At 43.8% G+C, this 24413-nt stretch overlaps 1 protein-coding gene across 2 annotated transcripts in view; it reads right to left on the reverse strand.

Moving 5' to 3' along the window:
* Window positions 1-24413, reverse strand: part of LOC134984904 (oocyte zinc finger protein XlCOF6-like) — a 76868-nt gene that overhangs the window by 38900 nt on the left and 13555 nt on the right. Inside the window, exons 2-5 of one of the 2 annotated variants that reach the window (XM_063950375.1) lie at window positions 6761-6952; window positions 5562-5640; window positions 5346-5443; window positions 4594-5185 (exon numbers count right to left, since the gene is read on the reverse strand). In XM_063950375.1, coding sequence (XP_063806445.1) covers window positions 4594-5185; window positions 5346-5443; window positions 5562-5598 — 727 coding nt within the window. In that variant the 5' untranslated portion in view covers window positions 5599-5640; window positions 6761-6952. Of the gene's footprint in view, window positions 1-4593; window positions 5186-5345; window positions 5444-5561; window positions 5641-6760; window positions 8344-24413 lie in introns of those variants that run through there. The other variant, XM_063950376.1, reaches the window with a different exon arrangement.

Here is a 24413-nt window from a genome sequence, read left to right on the forward strand (position 1 = left end):
TAGTGTTAAGTGTTCACTTGAGCGTCGGTGACGCTCAAACAGCTTTGTAGGTAGTCAGGCTACACAAAGTTGCATTTACACCCTGTACTCACATTAAAGGTATTCTGTGTGTTTCGTCGGTATAAGGTTTAATATCAAGGTATAGTGTTGTGAGCGTCTGCATCGCTGGTGACCTCCTCGTGGTCTCGAGTGTATGCTACGCCATAGCGAATCTTTCCCCTAGACATAACCAATAACGTGTCCTGTGATCGCTGGGCCGTGAGCGAATGTGACGCTTGAGCGTCTCGCCTACGGCTGAGCGATCGTTACGCAAATAGCGTACCATTACGGTATTTCTTAAGTAAACAGCGTACAGTGTTCTTAGCTTCATAAGGGTTGTTTATACGACATAGGAATTTAGCATTGTCAGCAAATATCCCTCTGTGCATCATACATGTATAAAAGCGCATCTTTTATATGCTCTAGAGTCAGTAATATAGTGTCCCTATACAGGGTATCAGTATTCTCTGTCAGGGAATCTGACCACGCAGCCGCAGCACTATACATCCATGCTGAGGCAATAGCTGGTCGCAGTATAACACCTGTATGTGTGTATATATACTTTAGGATAGCCTCCTGCTTTCTATCAGCAGGTTCCTTTAGGGCGGCCGTATCCGGAGACGGTAGTGCCACCTTCTTTGACAAACGAGTGAGCGCTTTATCCACCCTAGGAGGTGTTTCCCAACGTGCCCTATCCTCTGGCGGGAAAGGGTACGCTAACAATAACCGTTTAGAAATTACCAATTTCTTATCTGGGGAAGCCCACGCTTATTCACATACGTCATTTAATTCCTCAGATGCAGGAAAAACTACGGGTAGTTTTTTCTCACCAAACATAATACCCTTTTTAGTGGTACCTGGGGTAATGTCAGTAATGTGTAAAACATTTTTCATTGCCTCAATCATGTAACGGGTGGCCCTATTGGAAGTTCCATTAGTCTCCTCGTCGTCGACACTGGAGTCGGTATAAGTGTCGACGTCTGTATCTGCCATCTGAGGTAGCGGGCGTTTTAGAGCCCCTGATGGCCTTTGAGACGCCTGGACAGGCACAAGCTGAGTAGCCGGCTGTCCCATGTCGTCAAACCTTTTGTGTAAGGAGTTGACACTTTCACGTAATTCCTTCCATAAGTCCATCCACTCAGGTGTCGATCCCGCAGGGGGTGACATCACATTTACAGGCATTTGCTCCGCCTCCACGTAAGCCTCCTCATCATACATGTCGACACAGCCGTACCGACACACAGCACACACACAGGGAATGCTCTGACAGAGGACAGGACCCCACAAAGCCCTTTGGAGAGACAGAGGGAGAGTATGCCAGCACACACCAGAGCGCTATATATACTGGGATATCACTATACAGAGTGTTTTCCCTTATAGCTGCTTTTATATCATACACTGCGCCTAAATTGAGTGCCCCCCCTCTCTTTTTTACCCTTTCTGTAGTGCAGGACTGCAGGGGAGAGCCAGGGAGCGATCCTTCCAGCAGAGCTGTGAGGGAAAATGGCTCCGGTGTGCTGAGGGAGATAGCTCCGCCCCTTTTTCGGCTGACTTTTTCCCGCTTTTTCTGGACATCTGGCAGGGGTTAATTTACACCTATATAGCCCTTTGGACTATATATGGTGTATATTTGCCAGCCAAGGTGTCTTATTGCTGCTCAGGGCGCCCCCCCCCCCCCAGCGCCCTGCACCCATCAGTGACCGGAGTGTGAGGTGTGCATGAGGAGCAATGGCGCACAGCTGCAGTGCTGTGCGCTACCTTGTTGAAGTGACAGTCTTCTGCCGGCGATTTTCTTGACCACTTCTTGCTTCTGGCTCTGTAAGGGGGACGGCGGCGCGGCTCCGGGAACGGACATCGAGGTCGGGCCCTGCGTTCGATCCCTCTGGAGCTAATGGTGTCCAGTAGCCTAAGAAGCCCAAGCTAGCTGCAAGCAGGTAGGTTCGCTTCTTCTCCCCTTGGTCCCTCGCTGCAGTGAGCCTGTTGCCAGCAGGTCTCACTGAAAATAAAAAAACCTATTTAAAACTTTCTTTCTAGCAGGCTCAGTAGAGCCTCCTAGTGTGCATCCAGTTCGGCCGGGCACAAAGATCTAACTGAGGTCTGGAGGAGGGTCATAGGGGAGGAGCCAGTGCACACCAGGTAGTCCTAAAGCTTTCTTATTTGTGCCCAGTCTCCCGCGGAGCCGCTATTCCCCATAGTCCTTACGGAGTTCCCAGCATCCATTAGGACGTCAGAGAAATATGTACTAGTGGCCCCACATGGGCAGCACCAGAGGTGTAAGGTCTAGCCATGGGCCATGGCAGCAGCTCCCTCCCCCCAAGACTTTCCAGATAGTGGGCATGTCCAGCATCAAGGGGGAAGTTAAAAATAAATAAAATTACATATTATGAGCACATTATATGGTACACCTTCAGAATTTAGGAAACTATATAATTCTTTAGGTAGATATATTTTCTTGCTTATTACACCAACCGTATCCCAATCACTATTCACTCAATCTTATATGTCAGCCAAGCAGGCAGACAGAGCATACACTAGATCATCTGCAATCACAGGCTAAGTGGCAAAGTCATTTTCATATATGCTAATTATTCTGTATTTTATTCGTTATGCCTATAAATAGGACCGCATGTCCTCAAACAAAACAGGCCCCACAGGTGCGTCGGCCTACCGGGAGTCTTCCTTGCAAGCCCTATGGCCAATCCGCCTCTGCCCACAGGTGCACCATGCTCCAAGCAGGGGCCAGGGAAGATTTCTTCCAGTTGATGAGCCACCCGTGGGCTTGCAGAAACTGGATAGTCAGATCCAGATGGCGTAGGAGAGTTTCTGGGGAATTTGCCAGTATCAACAAGTCGTCCAGGTACGGTAGGATCCTGACCCCTTGACGGCGGAGCACAGCCGTCATGACCACCATAACCTTGGTGAAGACTTGCGGAGCCGTGGTCAAACCAAAGGGTAACGCCCAAAATTGGTAATGGAGGTTGCCAACCGCAAACCTCAGGTATTGCTGATGCGACATTGCAATGGGAATATGCAGGTAAGCATCCTGTATGTCCAGGGAGACCATACAATCCCCAGGTTCCAATGCCAGAACAATAGAGCGAAGAGTTTCCATACGAAACTTGGAGACCTTCACAAATTTGTTCAAGGACTTGAGGTTGAGAATGGGCCGGGAAGACCCATTCGGTTTCGGGACTAGGAACAGCGGTGAATAGTACCCCTTGCCTCTCTGAGCCAGAGGTACCTGTACTACCACTCTTGTGTCCAGTAGGGACTGTACCACCGAATGAAGAGTTTTTGCCTTTACCTGATCCGAAGGGATGTCTGTCAGGCAAAATCTATGAGGGGGGTGATTTTTGAAGGATACGGTGTAACCTCAAGTGACGACTTCCCGTACCCATGCATCGGAAATGGTCTTCAACCATTCCTGGGTATACCCTAGAATTCGCCCCCCCCCCCCCCCCCCACCCTGGGATCCCCCATGCGGCAGGCTTTCTAGTTTTGGAAGCAGGCTAATGGGTAGCCCAGGCCTGTTTGGGCTTATTTGGTTTGGCAGTGCGTACCTGTTTCGAGTACGCCTGACCCTTTGCTTACCCTGAAGGACAAAAGGGAGTACTCTTAGCCTTCGGCACCGAAGGGGCAGTACTAGGTAAACACGTTGTTTTAGCAGAAGCTAAGTCAGCCACTATCTTATTGAGGTCTTCTCCAAAAAGAATGTCTCCCATAAACAGGAGTACCTCCAGGGTTTTCTTAGAAGACAGATCCACAGACAAGGACTGCAACCATAGAATCCGGCGAGCCAGTATGGACGTAGTAGAAACCTTGGCCGCCAGAATACCTGTATACGAAGCCGCTTCCTTAATGTAATGACACGCTGTGACAATATACGACAAGCATTGTCTAGCATGATCAGAAGCGTTGGACGGCAACTCCGCCTCCAGCTCCTGAGCCCACGCGTCCACAGCTTCTGCAGCCCATGTCGCGGCAATTGTGGGCCTATGTGCAGCACCTCTTAGAGTGTAAATTGCCTTTAAACAACACTCCACACGCTTATCCGTCGGCTCTCTCAGGGACGTGACAATAGTTACGGGCAGAGCTGAGGATACCACCAGCTGCGCCACCTGCAAATCCACTGGCGGGTGTGATTCCCAATTTTTACTTAGCTCCGCAGCGAGGGGGTAGCGAGCCAGCATCTTCTTGTGAGGCGTGAATTTCTTTAAAAATCTATTTCCTAGGGCTACAGCCCCCGTGTTGTATGCCTGCTTACTGCATGGCACCAACTACAAAACTGAGCTTCTGTGCACAAAGGTGGGGTTATAGAAGAGGCGGCGCTATGCATTCTGGGAAGAAGGTCAACGCTTTGAGCCTGTTGGTGCATCGGATCAAGCGCCTACTCTACATCCCAATGTCATTCCTTGTGGAGCCCAGTGTACCCAGCAGCAGAAATACATATTCCACATTAGTCTGTACTGACAGAGGAGGGTGTAGGATAAGAGATTGCTGTAGTGACTGAGGAAGGAGAATATGTGACTTCTGTAATAAGTGTTTATTACTCACCTGTGTTGATATCTGTAGGGATTTCCTCCTCCTTACACTGCTGATCACCTCTCACATACGTCTCTTCTTCTCCCTCTGTATCTTCTGCCTTTATATCAGTCACATACGTCTCTTCTTCTCCCTCTATATCTTCTGCCTTTATATCAGTCACATACGTCTCTTCTTCTCCCTCAATATCTTCTGCCTTCATATCAGTCACATACGTCTCTTCTTCTCCCTCTATATCTTCTGCCTTTATAGCAGTCACATACGTCTCTTCTTCTCCCTCTATATCTTCTGTTTTAATATCAGTCACATACGTCTCTTCTTCTCCCTCTATATTTTCTGCCTTTATATCAGTCACATACGTCTCTTCTTCTCCCAATGTATCTTCTGCCTTTATATCAGTCACATATGTCTCTTCTTCTCCCTCTATATCTTCTGCCTTTATATCAGTCACATACATCTCTTCTTCTCCCTCTATATCTTCTGCCTTCATATCAATCACATACATCTCTTCTTCTCCCTCTATATCTTCTGCCTTTATATCAGTCACATACGTCTCTTCTTCTCCCTCTGTATCTTCTGTTTTAATATTAGACAGACGTTCTACCTACAAATAAAAAAACAAAACCTATAATGACATTTGCATACAGTCAGGTTAAACTGAGGTGAAACAATATAATATCAGTGCATAAGACACACAGCTCCTCTACAGATCATATAGTGATGGTCACTTTGGTATATTGGATGAGACCCTAAATACCGCCTACCTGATCCTCCTGTGGGATCCTGTGATTCTCCTCTGTACAATCCTGGTAATACAGGGGACGGGGACATCTCTCTGGGGTATCTCTGTTACTGGGCCCATCTATAGGAGACACACAGTGACTGAGTACAGTGTATATATGTGATTATCAGGTGATGTGTGTATATAGGGGGCCCCATACCTGCTCTCCCCTGTACAATACATGACAGTCTCCTCTTACCCAGTGATGTGAGGGGCCGGTGATTCTCCATCATCATGTCCTTGTACAGACCCCTGTGTTCCTCTATATATTCCCCCTCCTGCATGGAGACATAGACAGTGACATCCTGACACCTTATATGAACCTGACACACACAATGATACAGTCATCACCCAGACACCCCCCCCCCCCCCGGTGTTACTGTATAATGTCCCATTCCCAGCAGTCACCTCTCCAGTCATCACCCAAACACGTCCCCCGGTGTTACTGTATAATGTCCCATTTCCAGCAGTCACCTCTCCAGTCACCACCCAGACACGTCCCCTGGTGTTACTGTATAATGCCCCATTCCCAGCAGTCACCTCTCCAGTCATCACCCAGACACATCCCCTGGTGTTACTGTATAATGCCCCATTCCCAGCAGTCACCTCTCCAGTCATCACCCAGACACATCCCCTGGTGTTACTGTATAATGCCCCATTCCCAGCAGTCACCTCTCCAGTCATCACCCAGACACATCCCCTGGTGTTACTGTATAATGCCCCATTCCCAGCAGTCACCTCTCCAGTCATCACCCAGACACATTCCCTGGTGTTACTGTATAATGCCCCATTCCCAGCAGTCACCTCTCCAGTCATCACCCAGACACATCCCCTGGTGTTACTGTATAATACCCCATTCCCAGCAGTCACCTATCCAGTCATCACCCAGACACGTCCCCTGGTGTTACTGTATAATGTCCCATTCCCAGCAGTCACCTCTCCAGTCATCACCGAGACACGTCCCCCGGTGTTACTGTATAATGTCCCATTCCCAGCAGTCACCTCTCCAGTCATCACCCAGACACGTCCCCTGGTGTTACTGTATAATGCCCCATTCCCAGCAGTCATCTCTCCAGTCATCACCCAGACACATCCCCTGGTGTTACTGTATAATGCCCCATTCCCAGCAGTCACCTCTCCAGTCATCACCCAGACACGTCCCCTGGTGTTACTGTATAATGCCCCCTTCCCAGCAGTCACCTCTCCAGTCATCACCCAGACACATCCCCTGGTGTTACTGTATAATGTCCCATTCCCAGCAGTCACCTCTCCAGTCATCACCCAGACACGTCCCCCGGTGTTACTGTATAATGCCCCATTCCCAGCATTCATCTCTCCAGTCATCACCCAGACACATCCCCTGGTGTTACTGTATAATGTTCCATTCCCAGCAGTCACCTCTCCTTTCAGCAGCTGAATGATCTTGTTGGTGAGTTCCAGGATCTTCTGGTCACTGTGTCTCTCATGTATTAGTGAGTGAGGTGGAGGCACTGTGATGGGGCTGTGGGTCCTGCTTAGTCCGCCTGACACAAGAGGATGGCTGCTGGGTGTCTCACACTCACCAGATATCTTCTTCAAAACTGTGTAACCCTGCAAAATGGGGAGACATCAATATCGCTGCAAATACTCCCAGATCCCCTCACTTCCCCAGTCACGTCCCTGTATTATTACTAGAGATATAAGTTATGTCACTGTGATGCTCACAGATCCCCTCACCTCCCCAGTGATATCTCTGTATTATAACTATAGATATAAGTGATGTCATAGTGACACTCCCAGATCCCTTCACCTCCCCAGTCATGTACCTGTACTACAACTATAGATATAAGTGACATCACTGTGATGGTCCCAGATCCCATCACCTACCCAGTCATATTCCTGTATTATTACTATAGATATAAGTAATGTAAATGTGACGCTCCCAGATCCCCTCACCTCCCCAGTCATGTCTCTGTATTATTACTATAGAGAGAAGTGGTCACTATGATGCTCCCAGATTCCCTCACCTCCCCAGTCATGTCCCTGTATTATTACTATAGATATAAGTGATGTCACTGTGATACTCCCAGATCCCCTCACCTCCCCAGTCATGTTCCTGTATTATTATTACAACTCCCAGGAGTCTGATATACATTTGCTTCATACTGCTCCAATTATCATCTGTTACACATGCCAGGGATATTACGGTCTCTGCTTTAATACATCCTATATTTTGAGCAATATTTCCAATCCCCACAGTATCCCTTATCCAAAATGCTTGGGACCAGAGGTATTTTGGATATTGGATTATTCCGTATTTTGGAATAATTGCATACTATAATGAGATATCATGGTGATGGGACCCAAGTCTAAGCACAGAATGCATTTATGTTACATATACACCTTATACACACAGCCGGAAGGTAATTTTTGCTAATATTTTTTTAGAACTTTGTGCATTGAACAAAGTTTGTGTACATTGAGCCATCAAAAAGCAAAGGTTTCACTATCTCACTCTCTCTCAAAAAAGTCTGTATTTCAGAATATTTGGATATGGGATACTCAACCTGTAGTAATAATAATAACGACACTAAAGGCTGCACCCCAGTATAAAAATAACAGATGTATTTAAAAGCAGAACACCACAGACCATTCCTCCTGTATTGTAGGAAATCACCATCACTCCCAATGTATAATAATAATACCAGGACACCACAAGCTGCTGTCCCTGTATAATAATAACCGTACACAAAAACCTGCTCCCCCTGTATAACACTAATAACAACAGCACACCCCATTCTGCTCTCCCTTTATATTAATAATAAAATTACACAATAGGCTGCTCCCCCAGAAAAAATATAATAGGACACTACAAGTCGCTCCCCCTGTATAATAACAGGACACCACATGCCGCTCCCCTGTATAATAATAATAACAGGACACCACAGGCTGCTCCTCCTGTATAATAATAATAATAATAACAGGACACCACAGGCTGCTCCTCCTGTATAGTAATAATAACAGGACACCAAAGGCTGCTCCTCCTGTATAATAATAATAATAACAACAGGTCACCACAGGCTGCTCCTCCTGTATAATAATAACAGATCACCACAGGCTACTCTCCCGTATAATAATAATAACAGGACACCACAGGCTGCTCCCCCTGTATAGTAAGGCGCCATTACCTGATCTCCACGGACACTGGGAGGCAGCGGCTGTCGATGAAAACTCACTTCCTGTATGTGGAACGCACAGTCCGGAAGTAAGGTGGAACGCACAGTCCGGAAGTAGGTCATGATTGGCAAAGGCTGCTTTCTGGTTATTGGCCCTTCCCCTCTACACCACGCCCGCACCTCCGCCCCAGTAATATTTGAACCATAGATGTCCTCAGTGCAGGAGGCCGGCGGCCATTTTCTTGTAGACCAGTCCGGCTGCAGCAATAGGTTCCCAGGCCGAGTAGTGACGTCAGGAGCGGCGGCCATTTTCCCCTGGTCTGAGCTCCGCCTTCCTTCTATCATTCCCACAAGGCAGCAGGAGCAGAGAGCAGCCATTGCTGTGTCTGGCAGCAGGTAATGATATTATTATTATTATTCTATAGGCTGAGCAGCTCTGGTGTCAGGTTCTGTACTACAGGGGGAGCAGCCTCTGGTGCCTTGTTATAGTGCAGCTGGAGCAGCCTCTGGTGCTGCACTATCCCTGTACAGGTGACTGACACTCTAGCGTCCTATTACCGTAATACAGGTGGAGCAGACCCCGCCGTTACCGTAATACAGGTGGCGCAGACCCCGCCGTTACCGTAATACAGGTGGCGCAGACCCCGCCGTTACCGTAATACAGGTGGTGCAGACCCCGGCGTTACCGTAATAAAGGTGGCGCAGACCCTGCCGTTACCGTAATAAAGGTGGCGCAGCCCCTGCCGTTACCGTAATACAGGTGGTGCAGACCCCGGCTTTACCGTAATAAAGGTGGCGCAGCCCCTGCCGTTACCGTAATACAGGTGGTGCAGACCCCGGCGTTACCGTAATAAAGGTGGTGCAGACCCCGGCTTTACCGTAATAAAGGTGGCGCAGCCCCTGCCGTTACCGTAATAAAGGTGGCGCAGCCCCTGCCGTTGCCGTAATATAGGTGGCGCAGACCCCGCCGTTACCGTAATACAGTGGCGCAGACCCCGCCGTTACCGTAATACAGGCGGCGCAGACCCCGCCGTTACCTTAATACAGGTGACGCAGACCCAGACGTTACCGTAATACAGGTGGCGCAGACCCCGCCGTTACCGTATTACAGTGGCGCAGACCCTGCCGTTACCGTAATACAGGTGGTGCAGACCCCGGCGTTACCGTAATAAAAGCGGCTTAGACCCCGGAGTTAAAGACCCCGGCGTTACCGTAATACAGGTGGTGCAGACCCCGGCGTTACCGTAATACAGGTGGTGCAGACCCCGGCGTTACCGTAATACAAGCGGAGCAGACCCCGGAGTTAAAGACCCCGGCGTTACCGTAATACAGGTGGCGCAGACCCCAGCTTTACCGTAATACAGGTGGCGCAGGCCCCGCCGTTACCGTAATACAGGTGGCGCAGAGCCCGCCGTTACCGTAATACAGGTGACACAGACCCCGCCGTTACCGTAATACAGGTGGCGCAGACCACGCCTTTGCCGTACTACGGGTGGAGCAGACCCTGCCGTTACCGTAATACGGGTGGCGCAGACCCCACCGTTACTGTATTTCCATAAATGGAACATTACAGGTGTTGTGTGTTGTGTCCTGTTGAATTCTCTTGGTTAACTAAATTAACCATCTTGTTGCTGTTTGGGTTGGTAGGTAAAATTAATGAATTGAAAATGGATTTATAAAAATCAATTATTATTTATTCAAAGGGCCACGCCCGTATACAGGGGAGAGGTACATCCTCTCGTCCTGTGTCAAATCATTTAACAACCACATACACATATCAACAATGAGTTTTATATAATACAAAGTAACGCCCATTTTGTATCCCTCCCATATGATTTCATTCTTCTGGAATACAATGTTAGGCAATATAGTTATGCAATATTGGGACAATTATCAAGAATACTAAAATGATACTCGTGATCGTCAACTGTGTCCATATTAGGAATTACATCTGTACTCTGTGAGCTTTTAGAAAGTGCGTATGTGGAATTAATACTCTGCCAACAAAGTTGTTTTTCTCTCAGGGTGTGTATAAAGTTCAAGATGAATTTGCTATATCATCTAGCTAGAATCAAAATGGATTCTGTTATGCTTTCATATTATACTAGTGAATATGAGAACCCTTTGCTTATTAAATGTATACATAATATACGTACTATCCCGTAGTGCACACACATAACTGTTAGGCCTTCAGCAGGTTGCCTCAGTCACAGTATTCGACAGCTCCACCCTTTGATCAGGGACATTATCCATGTGCCCTGTCATCTCAGGAGAATTTCTGGGAACGTATAGTTCGCTAATAATCTTTTCATGTAATATTGCTATTCTGCATTTAACAGTAGCTTTCTAAATACAACATAGGCCGCACCTGTATGCGGTGAACATCAAATGAATGTCTATAATCACATCGGGGTTACCAAAGAATAAACCTCATCACAGAATACATCATCACATACAATCACATACAATATATTTAAAAAACATTTTCCTAATCCTGAAAATTGAATACTAGGATTTAAACATTTATCTTTTCCAGTCCATATCATGATGCCTTGGTTAAAGTTCTTTTTTTTATCATGGGCCTCCTTTATATACTTGGCATTACACGTATCAGGATCCGTAATGTCTTTGGTCAAATAAGCACAGCATTGAGCTCAAAGTGCTGTATCCGGACATCAACAATATCCTCCAATTTGTGGTATTAAAAAATGTAGAACAATATGGTATCGTAATAGTTCATGTCCAATGTCCTGGAATCATCACAAATGTCCACAGTTCTGGAATATCCTATCATAAAGTTCAATCATGTTATCAATAATTTAATTGAAATAAAACGTCAACTTCCAGTTGATTAATCATACGACTTCATTAGCCATAGGAGAACTTATTAGCCATCTTTACCACTTCGAGGTTTTATTGATACTCTGGTGGCAGGAACATGTTTCCTGATTACTGAGTCAATTACTCTTTTTAGGAATAGTTCATCCTGCAAGAAAACTTTTCTCAAGTTAATATATGTTTGTGTATAACATTGCTAAATCAATCTTCTTAAATAACAAACATTTTTAGAATTAATAGGTAACCAATTATATATATCATATCCTACAGACATGGTGGCAACTACCATTCCCCATTATGTATGATATCTTCTTTTAACCTTTGAATCTACTACTGGTAAAATACATTTATTAAATCATAAACTTTAATGAACATCCTATGTAACCATTACTATTTATATACCTACTCCTTATATCTAGCACATCTAGAAACCTTAGGTTAGTATATTGTAACAATCCTTTCACATTCCCTTAAATCAACCTTTTCTATCTATATAAGATAATTTTTTTTTTTTTTTTTTTTCTGTATTGACCTATTTTATTTCCACTAACTGAAATACACCCGATATGTGTAGCTGATATTATCACCAGTGGTTCTTTCTTGAGATACTATTGTATCTATACACATGTACCGTGTTTCACTATTATCACGACTCTATAAAGTTTTGGTAATCACATCAAATGTAACTTGCATAGAGAACTTTGGCCTGCTAGTGTCTATGTATACATATCTAACACTTATAATAGTCTTAAATAATGATTAGCAATACAATTTATATAGCTGCAGTACTTAAAATCTTTCCAACAATTAATGGTATTGCTGGACTGGATACTCCTCAGAATAATATCCTAAATTATTTAAATTATCCATGCATTAATCTATACATCTGTCTTCAAGTGGAGTATAATACTCACAACCACGTTTTTCAAAGTGTGTGTTCGTTACACCAGTCATAAATCCCTCTGGATTTCCTGCTTAGAAAAGAAAAGAGGAAGGAAGGGTCTTATTGAAATAATTCCCATCCACAATAATGGATGAGTACTCATACCTACACCACACGTTTGCTCGCTCTCTCTTCAAAGAAAAATAAATAAATTAAGTCTTAATGCTGTTATAAATAACGTCGCTCCCGTATACTTTCAAAAATATTAAAAGTTCTGTAGGATATTAGCTTATAAGCACATAGTCTATTATCAATGATCATAATCATCTCTATCTTGATTGAAGGGTTCATTCAAATACAACTCTGTGGTAGTAACAGTAGTAACAGTCTCTGTATTGTATCTCTATACAATTGTTTTTAGTGTTAGGTTCCTTTAAGCTCTGGTCTCTGACCTTTTCATTTCATTGCAAGCTCATGGATCTAGGTGTCCTTCTTCTGCAGCCTTTGCAACGGCTGTATCAGAGTCAGCGGTACTTGCCAAGGACCATCCTATGCGATCTGTAATGGAACCAAAACATAAGCAACTTCTCACCATAACACCGTCTTCACTCTCTTTAGTGATTGTCCTGTGCTGGACTGTGCGTTTTCGTGTTGGTTAAATATCTTTCCAAGGTTCTTGCAGCTTTTGATATTCTTGTAACTGTTTAAATAATTTGTGTGACACATTTGAATCGTCAAATCATTTTGTAGTTTTGAATCAGTCTCTGGATAATATATCTTTGCTGGATAACATATCTTTGCTGGATTCCAAAAAGAATAACAAAAAAAATGATATAGAAGAGAGACAAAGCAGAGGCTTAGGTGTAATTCTACCACTATTGAACCAACGATTGGACCATGCCATGATTCAAATTCTGCCTTTCCTGTCTCTTTTGTAGATTAATAATGCTTAATTATTTAAACTTTCTTTGTCACATTATGACTTTTTATTCTCAACATTACACATATTAAACACAAAATATTTTTTTTTCAAACTCCTATAAACTCTTTCTATCAGTAAAGAAACTTTACTGTCTTTGAAACAATAGATCACACATCTGGCCTTATTATTCATTTTTCAAATAACCCCTTAACACCTGTTACACATACTATAGTTCCTTTTTAGCATTACACTATGTTGTATTAAAACAATGTTGTTTTTAATCAACCCAATCATCTGCAGTAAACATGCTATAGCTTTCTTTATCACCATCACGATCCCTCTTATTATCACATAACATAATTTGTTATTTTGGTCCCATGCCAAAACACAATGTACACTTCTCCATTAAACTTCATCCCACTATAGAAAGCTTGTGAATCTATTTCATGTTAATTACCCTTAGACTTGCATAACTCATGAAAATTTCCCCTTAATGAAAATTGGCAACAACACTTTATTATTAATAATACTAATTCACCAATTCACCATCCCATTATCCCCTATGGATGCTCAAGAAATTATTCTCCTGTTAATCAGTTTTTTTTTTTTTTTTTCAATTCCTTTAAATGCAATTTAAAATGCGATGTAATCATTATAATTGTCTTACTCATCCACATTATATTCCTTATACTCCCCACTTTTGGGGGTGAGGAAGACAAGTATGCAGCTGTATCTAAGTTGTGGTGGATCCTGTGAATCATCAGCAGGAAACACTCTGAGCTGGGCATCACTGTGCCACCAGAGGAAACCCTACCCGGATAGGTTCTTGGACAGGGGAATCGGGTGACGAGGGTCAGTGAAGCAAGTAAAAGGACTGATACGCTGAATAAACCATCTGCGGTGGTGCCTAGGCTATTTTCAGCCTCGGACCCATGTTGCTTCTTTAAGCTAGCCCACCGCAATCCCATTATATGGTGAGAGATTTACATCTATCACACGGTCACTTTAACTGGTCCAGATTCACCCATGCACTTTATGTATGTAGTATGTCAGTGAGTTTATGTGTCCTAATAAACACATTTTTCATGGAACAAATCATTTGTTACAATTTCCCTGTTGGTTCATATATCCCCTATTGAGTGAAGGGATATATCTTTAAATCTGAAATCCTTCTGTAAGCTACACTATTGCATTTTATATCTAAGTTGTATACTGTCAGAGGTAAAATGTACACATCATATAAAATCTACTGCTTAACCTCAGTATTAAACATAAGTGGATGGTTTGGCTCTGACTGTGTATCCATAATGTTTTATTCATGATAAAGTGTAATATTGTATTACCTTCTATAATTTCTTTGGTTATGAACTTGAATGTATGCATATAGCATTTCAAAAAATTACTGTATCTAGAGATTTATCATCTGGTCATACATATCTATCTATCTATCAATAAATGTGTACCAAGGCTCCACCCTCTAAGGGTTTTAACTATCTTTGGCCTAGCGCCAAATAATGTCTAGGTAGTTAACTATGTCAGCACACCGTTGACTTTTGTCTTGCGCCACCTTGTGGTCTTTTCTGTAAAAAAAACACAACTGTTTAGTACCTGACACCAATACTTCAAATAATTTATAACACAAAGGTATATCATCCACATACTGGTTACATTTCTCAACATATCATTCAGACTGGCCAGTCCACACAAACTGTACGTTTCTCGTGCACACCCATCACTTCCTGTGCTTCTAAGCAAACTTTTCTTGGACTGTGTCCACTCTATGGAATGTCTTGGCACATATACATATTCACTGAAAAATCACTTACAAAACTGAACAACGCTCCTGCTCACATTTCTATCTGTATAACTATTCTATACAATCATATCCCCACACTTCCTGGCTACGGAACCTGGTTCATCACCGCATATTGTGCAGTCCACTAAGAACTTTTGCAATGTATTATATCGATGCCTATACAATGAGATGGATTTTAGCAAGCATATTTTTTTACCTCACGAACCCAGGGTAAGTGATATATAGATATGCTATGCATCCAACTTAATCTGTTCTTACTTTATTCTTCCTGGAATCTTTAGAAATACCCAGGGTAACTTTTACATTAGGATTCTTCCAAATAACTTTGAAGAATTGTCTAAAAGTATTTTAATACAGGAATCGTAGTGATTAATTGCTTGTCGCAATGTTTGATTTACAGCATATACATTAAAGAATGCATATTTCTTTATATTTCCCTATGATTTTAGCTGATGTTTTTACTGCTTTTCCCCGTCTAGTTCACCAGAGTTAGGGCGTTGTCTTTTTGACTGTCTGCCAGATGCAAATCTGTTAGCGTTAACACTGTCAGCGTATCTCCAGCAATCTGTTGCTGGGATTTTTTTGTTCTTATATTTTCTGATTACAGTTATGCTGTAGAAAGAAATTGGCAGCATTTTCTACAGATTATCTGGTAAAGATATTAGTTCTTATATTAAACTGGAGTAGATAGTTTGTATAACAAACATTTCTAGAGTATTGCTTATGCAGAGGTTCCCAAACTGTGTGCCGTAGCTACCTGGGGTGCCTAGGACACTTGTAGGGGTGCCCTGGGTTGATGGTCTAGTACCAATTCAAATTAAACACTGCTGGTGGCTGCCAGTCATAAAATATGTGGCCAAACAGAAGCAAATATCCCCCACCACACAACTGATTCTAAGGATGGCATATAAACGCCATCTACTCCTTTTTTTACATTTCTTCCTAGGGGTGTTGTGAAAAAAAATTCTGATATTCTAGGGCTACATGATTAAAAAAAATTTGGAATCACTGACTTATGCTTATTATGATCCATCTTGTTAGATGAAAAAATGAAAGCTCACTGAACACTTTTTTTTTCTTTACTGCGTCATGGCTTACACTGCTGCTGGAAAGGTGGGGGCACGATGCTGCGCTGTTACAGCCCCCTAGCTCTCTGTGCTTCACACAGCATTGGAAACTGAAGGGGTTTTTTTTTTTCGTTTTTTTTTTTTCTTTCTGCTGGCAGACCTCCTCACAATATATTGCATTAAAGAATATTTACGTGTTAAACAATACCATATGGAAACTTCACTTCATAGTTAGATAGTAACATTAGATAAACACATAATTTTAACTACAGATTTGCCAAAAGCCATTTGAACACGGACATCAACTTTTGTTTCCTCAGTTCACAAATATATATATATATAAACCTTATTATTTCAAAACTTGTAACCATGCCAAGCACAGACATAAGGTTTCCATTAGACACAGATCTGAGAATATACTTACTGAACATTATGTTTCGCACACAAAACCATAACACAAATTTTTTTTTTAAATAGTTTGCAAACTTCAATTTCCTGTAGATTTCAACAGTTTTGCCGATTTCAAAATACGCTTAGTATTGGTTGATCAGGCCAATATTATACAGCATGATTGAAATGCAAAACATATACTGTACCCTTTGTCAGAGTACTATACAAAAGTTGTGCATCTATGGAATATTTCTTCCATACATGATATGCACACTTAGGGTTAATCCTCCCTGCCCTTCCCATACGCTGGAAAAATTCGCAATCCCTGCAATTTTTCACACACGCGACACGTCTGTCAACTGGGAAACTGCAGTAGATCCTCTTATCACAGACTACTATCACAAAGCAACATGCTTAGGTTATGCTTGTTTAAAACAACCATCAGCTCTTAGCAGCTCAGTATTGCAATATATACTTACACTCAGATACATATAATCCCTATAACCTCGGGTTGTTCACTCTATTTATTTAAAGTACTCTTCTTATACATGTGTAGCGGACTAACAAGGGGAGGTGATCTATGTGCTTTTTACTTTATTTTATTTGGCTCTTGGTCCAAAGCACTTATTCACGCAATCATTCATAGAGTGAAAAACACAGGTTCTTTGCTCAAATCTTTGAATTAATTTTGGTATTCTTATTTACATGCAACAGCATCTGTCAATCATCATTTCCGAGTTACTTGGTCCTTCGACCGATTTGGACATAATTTTGGTATTAATTTTACTAACAAACAACAACAAACAAACAGGTCCCTGAGTTATTTTACTAGTTTGTCAAATCTCTCCACTCATTCTCATATTATAAAAAATACAATCACACAGACAGCTGGCAGGTATAGAAACAGCATGTACTGGAATATAGCACATACCATGGTATTCTATACTTACCAGTGCTGTAGTGACTTGGTATGTTCCTTCCATCATCAGCTGCTGGCTGGCACACCCCTTTGAGAATTTGATGAAGAGATTGAGATCTATAGTTCCAAGGACATAGCCCCCATCTTGTTGAATTCTCTTGGTTAACTAAATTAACCATCTTGTTGCTGTTTGGGTTGGTAGGTAAAATTAATGAATTGAAAATGGATTTATAAAAATCAATTATTATTTATTCAAAGGGCCACGCCCGTATACAGGGGAGAGGTACATCCTCTCGTCCTGTGTCAAATCATTTAACAACCACATACACATATCAACAATGAGTTTTATATAATACAAAGTAACGCCCATTTTGTATCCCTCCCATATGATTTCATTCTTCTGGAATACAATGTTAGGCAATATAGTTATGCAATATTGGGACAATTATCAAGAATACTAAAATGATACTCGTGATCGTCAACTGTGTCCATATTAGGAATTACATCTGTACTCTGTGAGCTTTTAGAAAGTGCGTATGTGGAATTAATACTCTGCCAACAAAGTTGTTTTTCTCTCAGGGTGTGTATAAAGTTCAAGATGAATTTGCTATATCATCTAGCTAGAATCAAAATGGATTCTGTTATGCTTTCATATTATACTAGTGAATATGAGAACCCTTTGCTTATTAAATGTATACATAATATACGTACTATCCCGTAGTGCACACACATAACTGTTAGGCCTTCAGCAGGTTGCCTCAGTCACAGTATTCGACAGTCCTTTGGCATTGTACTATACAGGGGGAGCGACCTGTGTTGTATTAATATTCAGGGGAGCAGCATGTGTTGTCATAATATACAGGGGTAGCGGCCTGTACTGTCATAATATACAGGTGGAGGGTCCTGTGGTGTCTTATTATTATTATATAGGGTGAGCGGCATGTATTGGCTTTCTATATTAGCATCCTGTGCTGTCCTAGTATACAGGGGGAGCGGCCTGTGTTGTCATAATATACAGGGATAGCATCCTGTGCTGTCATAGTATACAGCGGGAGCGGCCTGTGTTGTCATAATATACAGGGGTAGCATCCTGTGCTGTCATCGTATACAGGGGGAGCGGCCTGTATTGTCATAATATACAGGGGTAGCATCCTGTGCTGTCATAGTATACAGGAGGAGCGGCCTGTGTTGTCATCCTGTGCTGTCATAGTATACAGGGGGAGCGGCCTGTATTGTCATAATATACAGGGATAGCATCCTGTGCCGTCATTGTATACAGGGGAGCGGCCTGTTCTGTCATAGTATACAGGGGCAGTGGCCTGTGTTGTCATAATATACAGGGATAGCATCCTGTGCTGTCATACTATACAGGGGGAGCGGCCTGTGTTTCATAATATACAGGGGTAGCATCCTGTGCTGTCATCGTATACAGGGGGAGCGGCCTGTATTGTCATAATATACAGGGGTAGCATCCTGTGCTGTCATAGTATATAGGGGGAGCGGCCTGTATTGTCATAATATACAGGGATAGCATCCTGTGCCGTCATTGTATACAGGGGAGCGGCCTGTTCTGTCATAGTATACAGGGGCAGTGGCCTGTGTTGTCATAATATACAGGGATAGCATCCTGTGCTGTCATACTATACAGGGGGAGCGGCCTGTGTTGTCATAATATACAGGGGTAGCATCCTGTGCTGTCATCGTATACAGGGGGAGCGGCCTGTATTGTCATAATATACAGGGGTAGCATCCTGTGCTGTCATAGTATACAGGAGGAGCGGCCTGTGTTGTCATCCTGTGCTGTCATAGTATACAGGGGGAGCGGCCTGTATTGTCATAATATACAGGGATAGCATCCTGTGCTGTCATACTATACAGGAGGAGCGGCCTGTGTTGTCATAATATACAGGGGGAGCGGCCTGTGTTGTCATAATATACAGGGATAGCATCCTGTGCTGTCATAGTATACAGGGGGAGTGGCCTGTGCTGTCATAGTATACAGGGGGAGCATCCTGTACTGTCATAGTATACAGGGGGAGTGGCCTGTGTTGTCATAATATACAGGGGGAGCATCCTGTGCTGTCATAGTATACAGGGGGAGCGACCTGTGTTGCTAAAATACACAGGGGTAGCAGTCTGTGTTGTCATAGTATACAGGAGGAGCGGCCTGTGTTTTCATAATATACAAGGGTAGCATAATGTGCTGTCATAGTATACAGGGGGAGCGGTCTGTATTAACATAATATACAGGGGTAGCATCATGTGCTGTCATAGTATACAGGGGGAGTGGCCTGTGTTTACATAATATACAGGGGTAGCATCATCTGCTGTCATATTATACAGGTGGAGCGGCCTGTTTTGTCATAATATACAGGGGTAGCATCCTGTGCCGTCATTGTATACAGGGGTAGTAGCATAATATACAGGGGCAGCGTCCTGTACTGTCATAGTATACAGGAGGAGCGACCTGTGTTGTCATAATATGCAGGCGGAGGGGCCTGTGGTGTCTTGTTACTATTATTATATAGGGAAAGCAGCATGTATTGGCTTTCTATACAGAAGGAGCGGCCTGTATTGTCATAATATATAGGGGTAGCATCCTGTGCCGTCATTGTATACAGGGGGAGCGGCCTGTGCTGTCATAGTATACAAGGGGAGCAGCCTGTGATGTCTTGTTACTATTATATAGGGTGAGCAGCATGTATTGGCTTTCTATACAGAAGTGGCCTGTGCTGTCATAGTATAGAGGGGTAGTATCCTGTGCTGTCATAGTATACAGGAGGAGCGGCCTGTGTTGTCATCCTGTGCTGTCATAGTATACAGGGGGAGCGGCCTGTGTTTTCATAATATACAGGGGTAGCATCCTGTGCTGTCATAGTATACAGGGGGAGCGGCCTGTATTGTCATAATATAGAGGGATATCATCCTGTGCCATCATTGGATACAGGGGGAGCATCCTGTGCTGTCCTAGTATACAGGGGGAGCGGCCTGTGTTGTCATAATATACAGGGATAGCATCCTGTGCTGTCATAGTATACAGCGGGAGTGGCCTGTGTTGTCATAATATACAGGGGTAGCATCCTGTGCTGTCATCGTATACAGGGGGAGCGGCCTGTATTGTCATAATATACAGGGGTAGCATCCTGTGCTGTCATAGTATACAGGAGGAGTGGCCTGTGTTGTCATCCTGTGCTGTCATAGTATATAGGGGGAACGGCCTGTATTGTCATAATATACAGGGATAGCATCCTGTGCCGTCATTGTATACAGGGGAGCGGCCTGTTCTGTCATAGTATACAGGGGCAGTGGGCTGTGTTGTCATAATATACAGGGATAGCATCCTGTGCTGTCATACTATACAGGGGGAGCGGCCTGTGTTGTCATAATATACAGGGGTAGCATCCTGTGCTGTCATCGTATACAGGGGGAGCGGCCTGTATTGTCATAATATACAGGGGGAGCATCCTGTGCTGTCATAATATACAGGGGGAGCATCCTGTGCTGTCATAGTATACAGGAGGAGCGGCCTGTGTTGTCATCCTGTGCTGTCATATTATACAGGGGGAGTGGCCTGTGTTGCTATAATTTACAGGGGTAGCATCCTGTGCTGTCATGGTATACAGGGGGAGCGGCCTGTGTTTTCATTATATACAGGGGTAGCATTCTGTGCTGTCATAGTATACAGAGGGAGCGACCTGTGTTGCTTAAATATACAGGGGCAGCAGCCTGTGTTGTCATAGTATACAGGAGGAGCGGCCTGTGTTTTCATAATATACAAGAGTAGCATAATGTGCTTTCATAGTATACAGGGGGAGCGGCCTGTATTGTCATAATATACAGGGGTATCATTCTGTGCCGTCATTGAATACAGATGGAGCGGCCTGTGCTGTCATAGTATACAGGGGGAGGGGCCTGTGGTGTCTTGTTACTATTATTATATAGGGAGAGCAGCATGTATTGGCTTTCTATACAGAAGGAGTGGCCTGTGCTGTCATTGTATACAGGGGTAGCATCCTGTGCTGTCATTGTATACAGGGGTAGCATCCTGTGTTGTCATTGTATACAGGGGTAGCATCCTGTGTTGTCATAATATACAGGGGGAGCGGCCTGTGCTGTCATAATATACAGGGGTAGCAGTCTGTGTTGTCATAGTATACAGGAGGAGCGGCCTGTGTTTTCATAATATACAGGGATAGCATCCTGTGCTGTCATAGTATACAGGGGGAGCGGCCTGTGCTGTCATAATATACAGGGGTAGCATCCTGTGCTGTCATAGTATACAGGGGGAGGGACCTGTGTTGTCATAATATACAGGGATAGCATCCTGTGCTGTCATAGTATACAGGGGGAGCGGCCTGTGCTGTCATAATATACAGGGGTAGCAGTCTGTGTTGTCATAGTATACAGGAGGAGCGGCCTGTGTTTTCATAATATACAAGGGTAGCCTAATGTTCTGTCATAGTATACAGGGGGAGCGGTCTGTATTAACATAATATACAGGGGTAGTATCATGTGCTGTCATAGTATACAGGGGGAGTGGCCTGTGTTTACATAATATACAGGGGTAGCATCATCTGCTGTCATATTATACAGGTGGAGCGGCCTGTTTTGTCATAATATACAGGGGTAGCATCCTGTGTCGTCATTGTATACAGGGGTAGTAGCATAATATACAGGGGCAGCGTCCTGTACTGTCATAGTATACAGGAGGAGCGACCTATGTTGTCATAATATGCAGGCGGAGGGGCCTGTGGTGTCTTTTTACTATTATTATATAGGGAAAGCAGCATGTATTGGCTTTCTATACAGAAGGAGCGGACTGTATTGTCATAATATACAGGGGTAGCATCCTGTGCCGTCATTGTATACAGGGGGAGCGGCCTGTGCTGTCATAGTATACAGGGGAGCGGCCTGTGTTGTCATAATATACAGGGGTAGTATCCTGTGCTGTCATAGTATACAGGAGGAGCGGCCTGTGTTGTCATAATATACAGGGGTAGCGTCCTGTGCTGTCATCGTATACAATGGTAGCATCCTGTGCTGTCATAATATACAGGGGGAGCAGCCTGTGTTGTCATAATATACAGGGGTAGCATCCTGTGCCGTCATTGTATACAGGGGGAGCGGCCTGTGCTGTCATAGTATACAAGGGGAGCAGCCTGTGATGTCTTGTTACTATTATATAGGGTGAGCAGCATGTATTGGCTTTCTATACAGAAGGAGTGGCCTGTGCTGTCATAGTATAGAGGGGAGCATCCTGTGCTGTCATAGTATACAGGGGGAGCGGCCTGTGTTGTCATAGTATACAGGAGGAGCGGCCTGTGTTGCTGTAATATAGAGGGGTAGCATCCTGTGCTTTCATAGTTTACAGGGGGAGCGGCCTGTGTTTTCATAATATACAGGGGTAGCATCCTGTGCTGTCATAGTATACAGGGGGAGCGGCCTGTATTGTCATAATATAGAGGGATATCATCCTGTGCCATCATTGGATACAGGGGGAGCAGCCTGTGCTGTCATAGTATACAGGGGGAGGGGCCTGTGGCGTCTTGTTACTATTATTATATAGGGTGAGCAGCATGTATTGGCTTTCTATACAGAAGGAGCGACCTGTATTGTCATAATATACAGGGGTAGCATCCTGTGCCGTCATTGTATACAGGGGGAGCGGCCTGTGCTGTCATAGTATACAGGGGGAGGGGCCTGTGATGTCTTGTTACTATTATTATATAGGGTGAGCAGCATGTATTGGCTTTCTATACAGAAGAAGTGGTCTGTGCTGTCATAGTATACAGGGGTTGCATCCTGTGCTGTCATAGTATACAGAGGGAGCAGTCTGTGTTGTCATAATATACAGGGGTAGCATCCTGTGCTGTCATAGTATACAGGGGTTGCATCCTGTGCTGTCATAGTATACAGAGGGAGCAGTCTGTGTTGTCATAATATACAGGGGTAGCATCCTGTGCTGTCATAGTATACAGTGGGAGCGGTCTGTGTTGTCATAATATACAGGTCTACCATCCTGTGTCGTCATTGTATACAGGGGTAGTGGCATAAGTATAGTTTTTTCACTGGTATGCTACTCTGGGCTTTCTGGCTTATGCTGGTGTTTTGGGGTGCCACACCCTGCACCTAGATATAGCGCTAGGGACCCCAAATATACAGAGACGCCTTGATGCGGCTTTGGGGCTTATTCACACATTTGCGCAAATATGTGTAACGAAGATCTCTGAATTCTATTATCATGTGGGATTTAGATCTGGTTACGGTTATCATTCAGGGTACTGGGGGAAACCAATTGCCTTTCTTTCTTGCTCAGAAATACCCCTCCCTTTCGAGCACCTGAATGATATCACTAAGCTAATTGAGCATCTACCAATATATATGTTTGTAGTGGCATAATATACAGGGGTATCGTCCGGTACTGTCATAGTATACAGGAGGAGCGACCTGTGTTGCCATAATATACAGGCGGAGGGGCCTGTGGTTTCTTGTTCCTATTATTATATAGGGTGAGCGGCATGTATTGTCTTTCTATACAGAAGGAGTGGCGTGTGTTGTCATAATATACAGGGGTAGCATCCTGTGCTGTCATAGTATACAAGGGGAGCGGCCTGTGTTGCTATAATATACAGGGGTAGCATCCTGTGCTGTTATAGTATACAGTGGGAGCGGCCTGTGTTGTCATAATATACAGGTCTAGCATCCTGTGTCGTCATTGTATACAGGGGTAGTGGCATAAGTATAGTTTTTTCACTGGTATGCTACTCTGGGCTTTCTGGCTTATGCTGGTGTTTTGGGGTGCCACACCCTGCACCTAGATATAGCGCTAGGGACCCCAAATATACAGAGACGCCTTGATGCGGCTTTGGGGCTTATTCACACATTTGCGCAAATATGTGTAACGAAGATCTCTGAATTCTATTATCATGTGGGATTTATATCTGTTTACGGTTATCATTCAGGGTTCTGGGGGAAACCAATTGCCTTTCTTTCTTGCTCAGAAATACCCCTCCCTTTCGAGCACCTGAATGATATCACTAAGCTAATTGAGCATCTACCAA

This window comes from Pseudophryne corroboree (assembly GCF_028390025.1).
Source record: "Pseudophryne corroboree isolate aPseCor3 chromosome 3 unlocalized genomic scaffold, aPseCor3.hap2 SUPER_3_unloc_90, whole genome shotgun sequence".
Lineage (NCBI taxonomy): Eukaryota > Metazoa > Chordata > Amphibia > Anura > Myobatrachidae > Pseudophryne > Pseudophryne corroboree.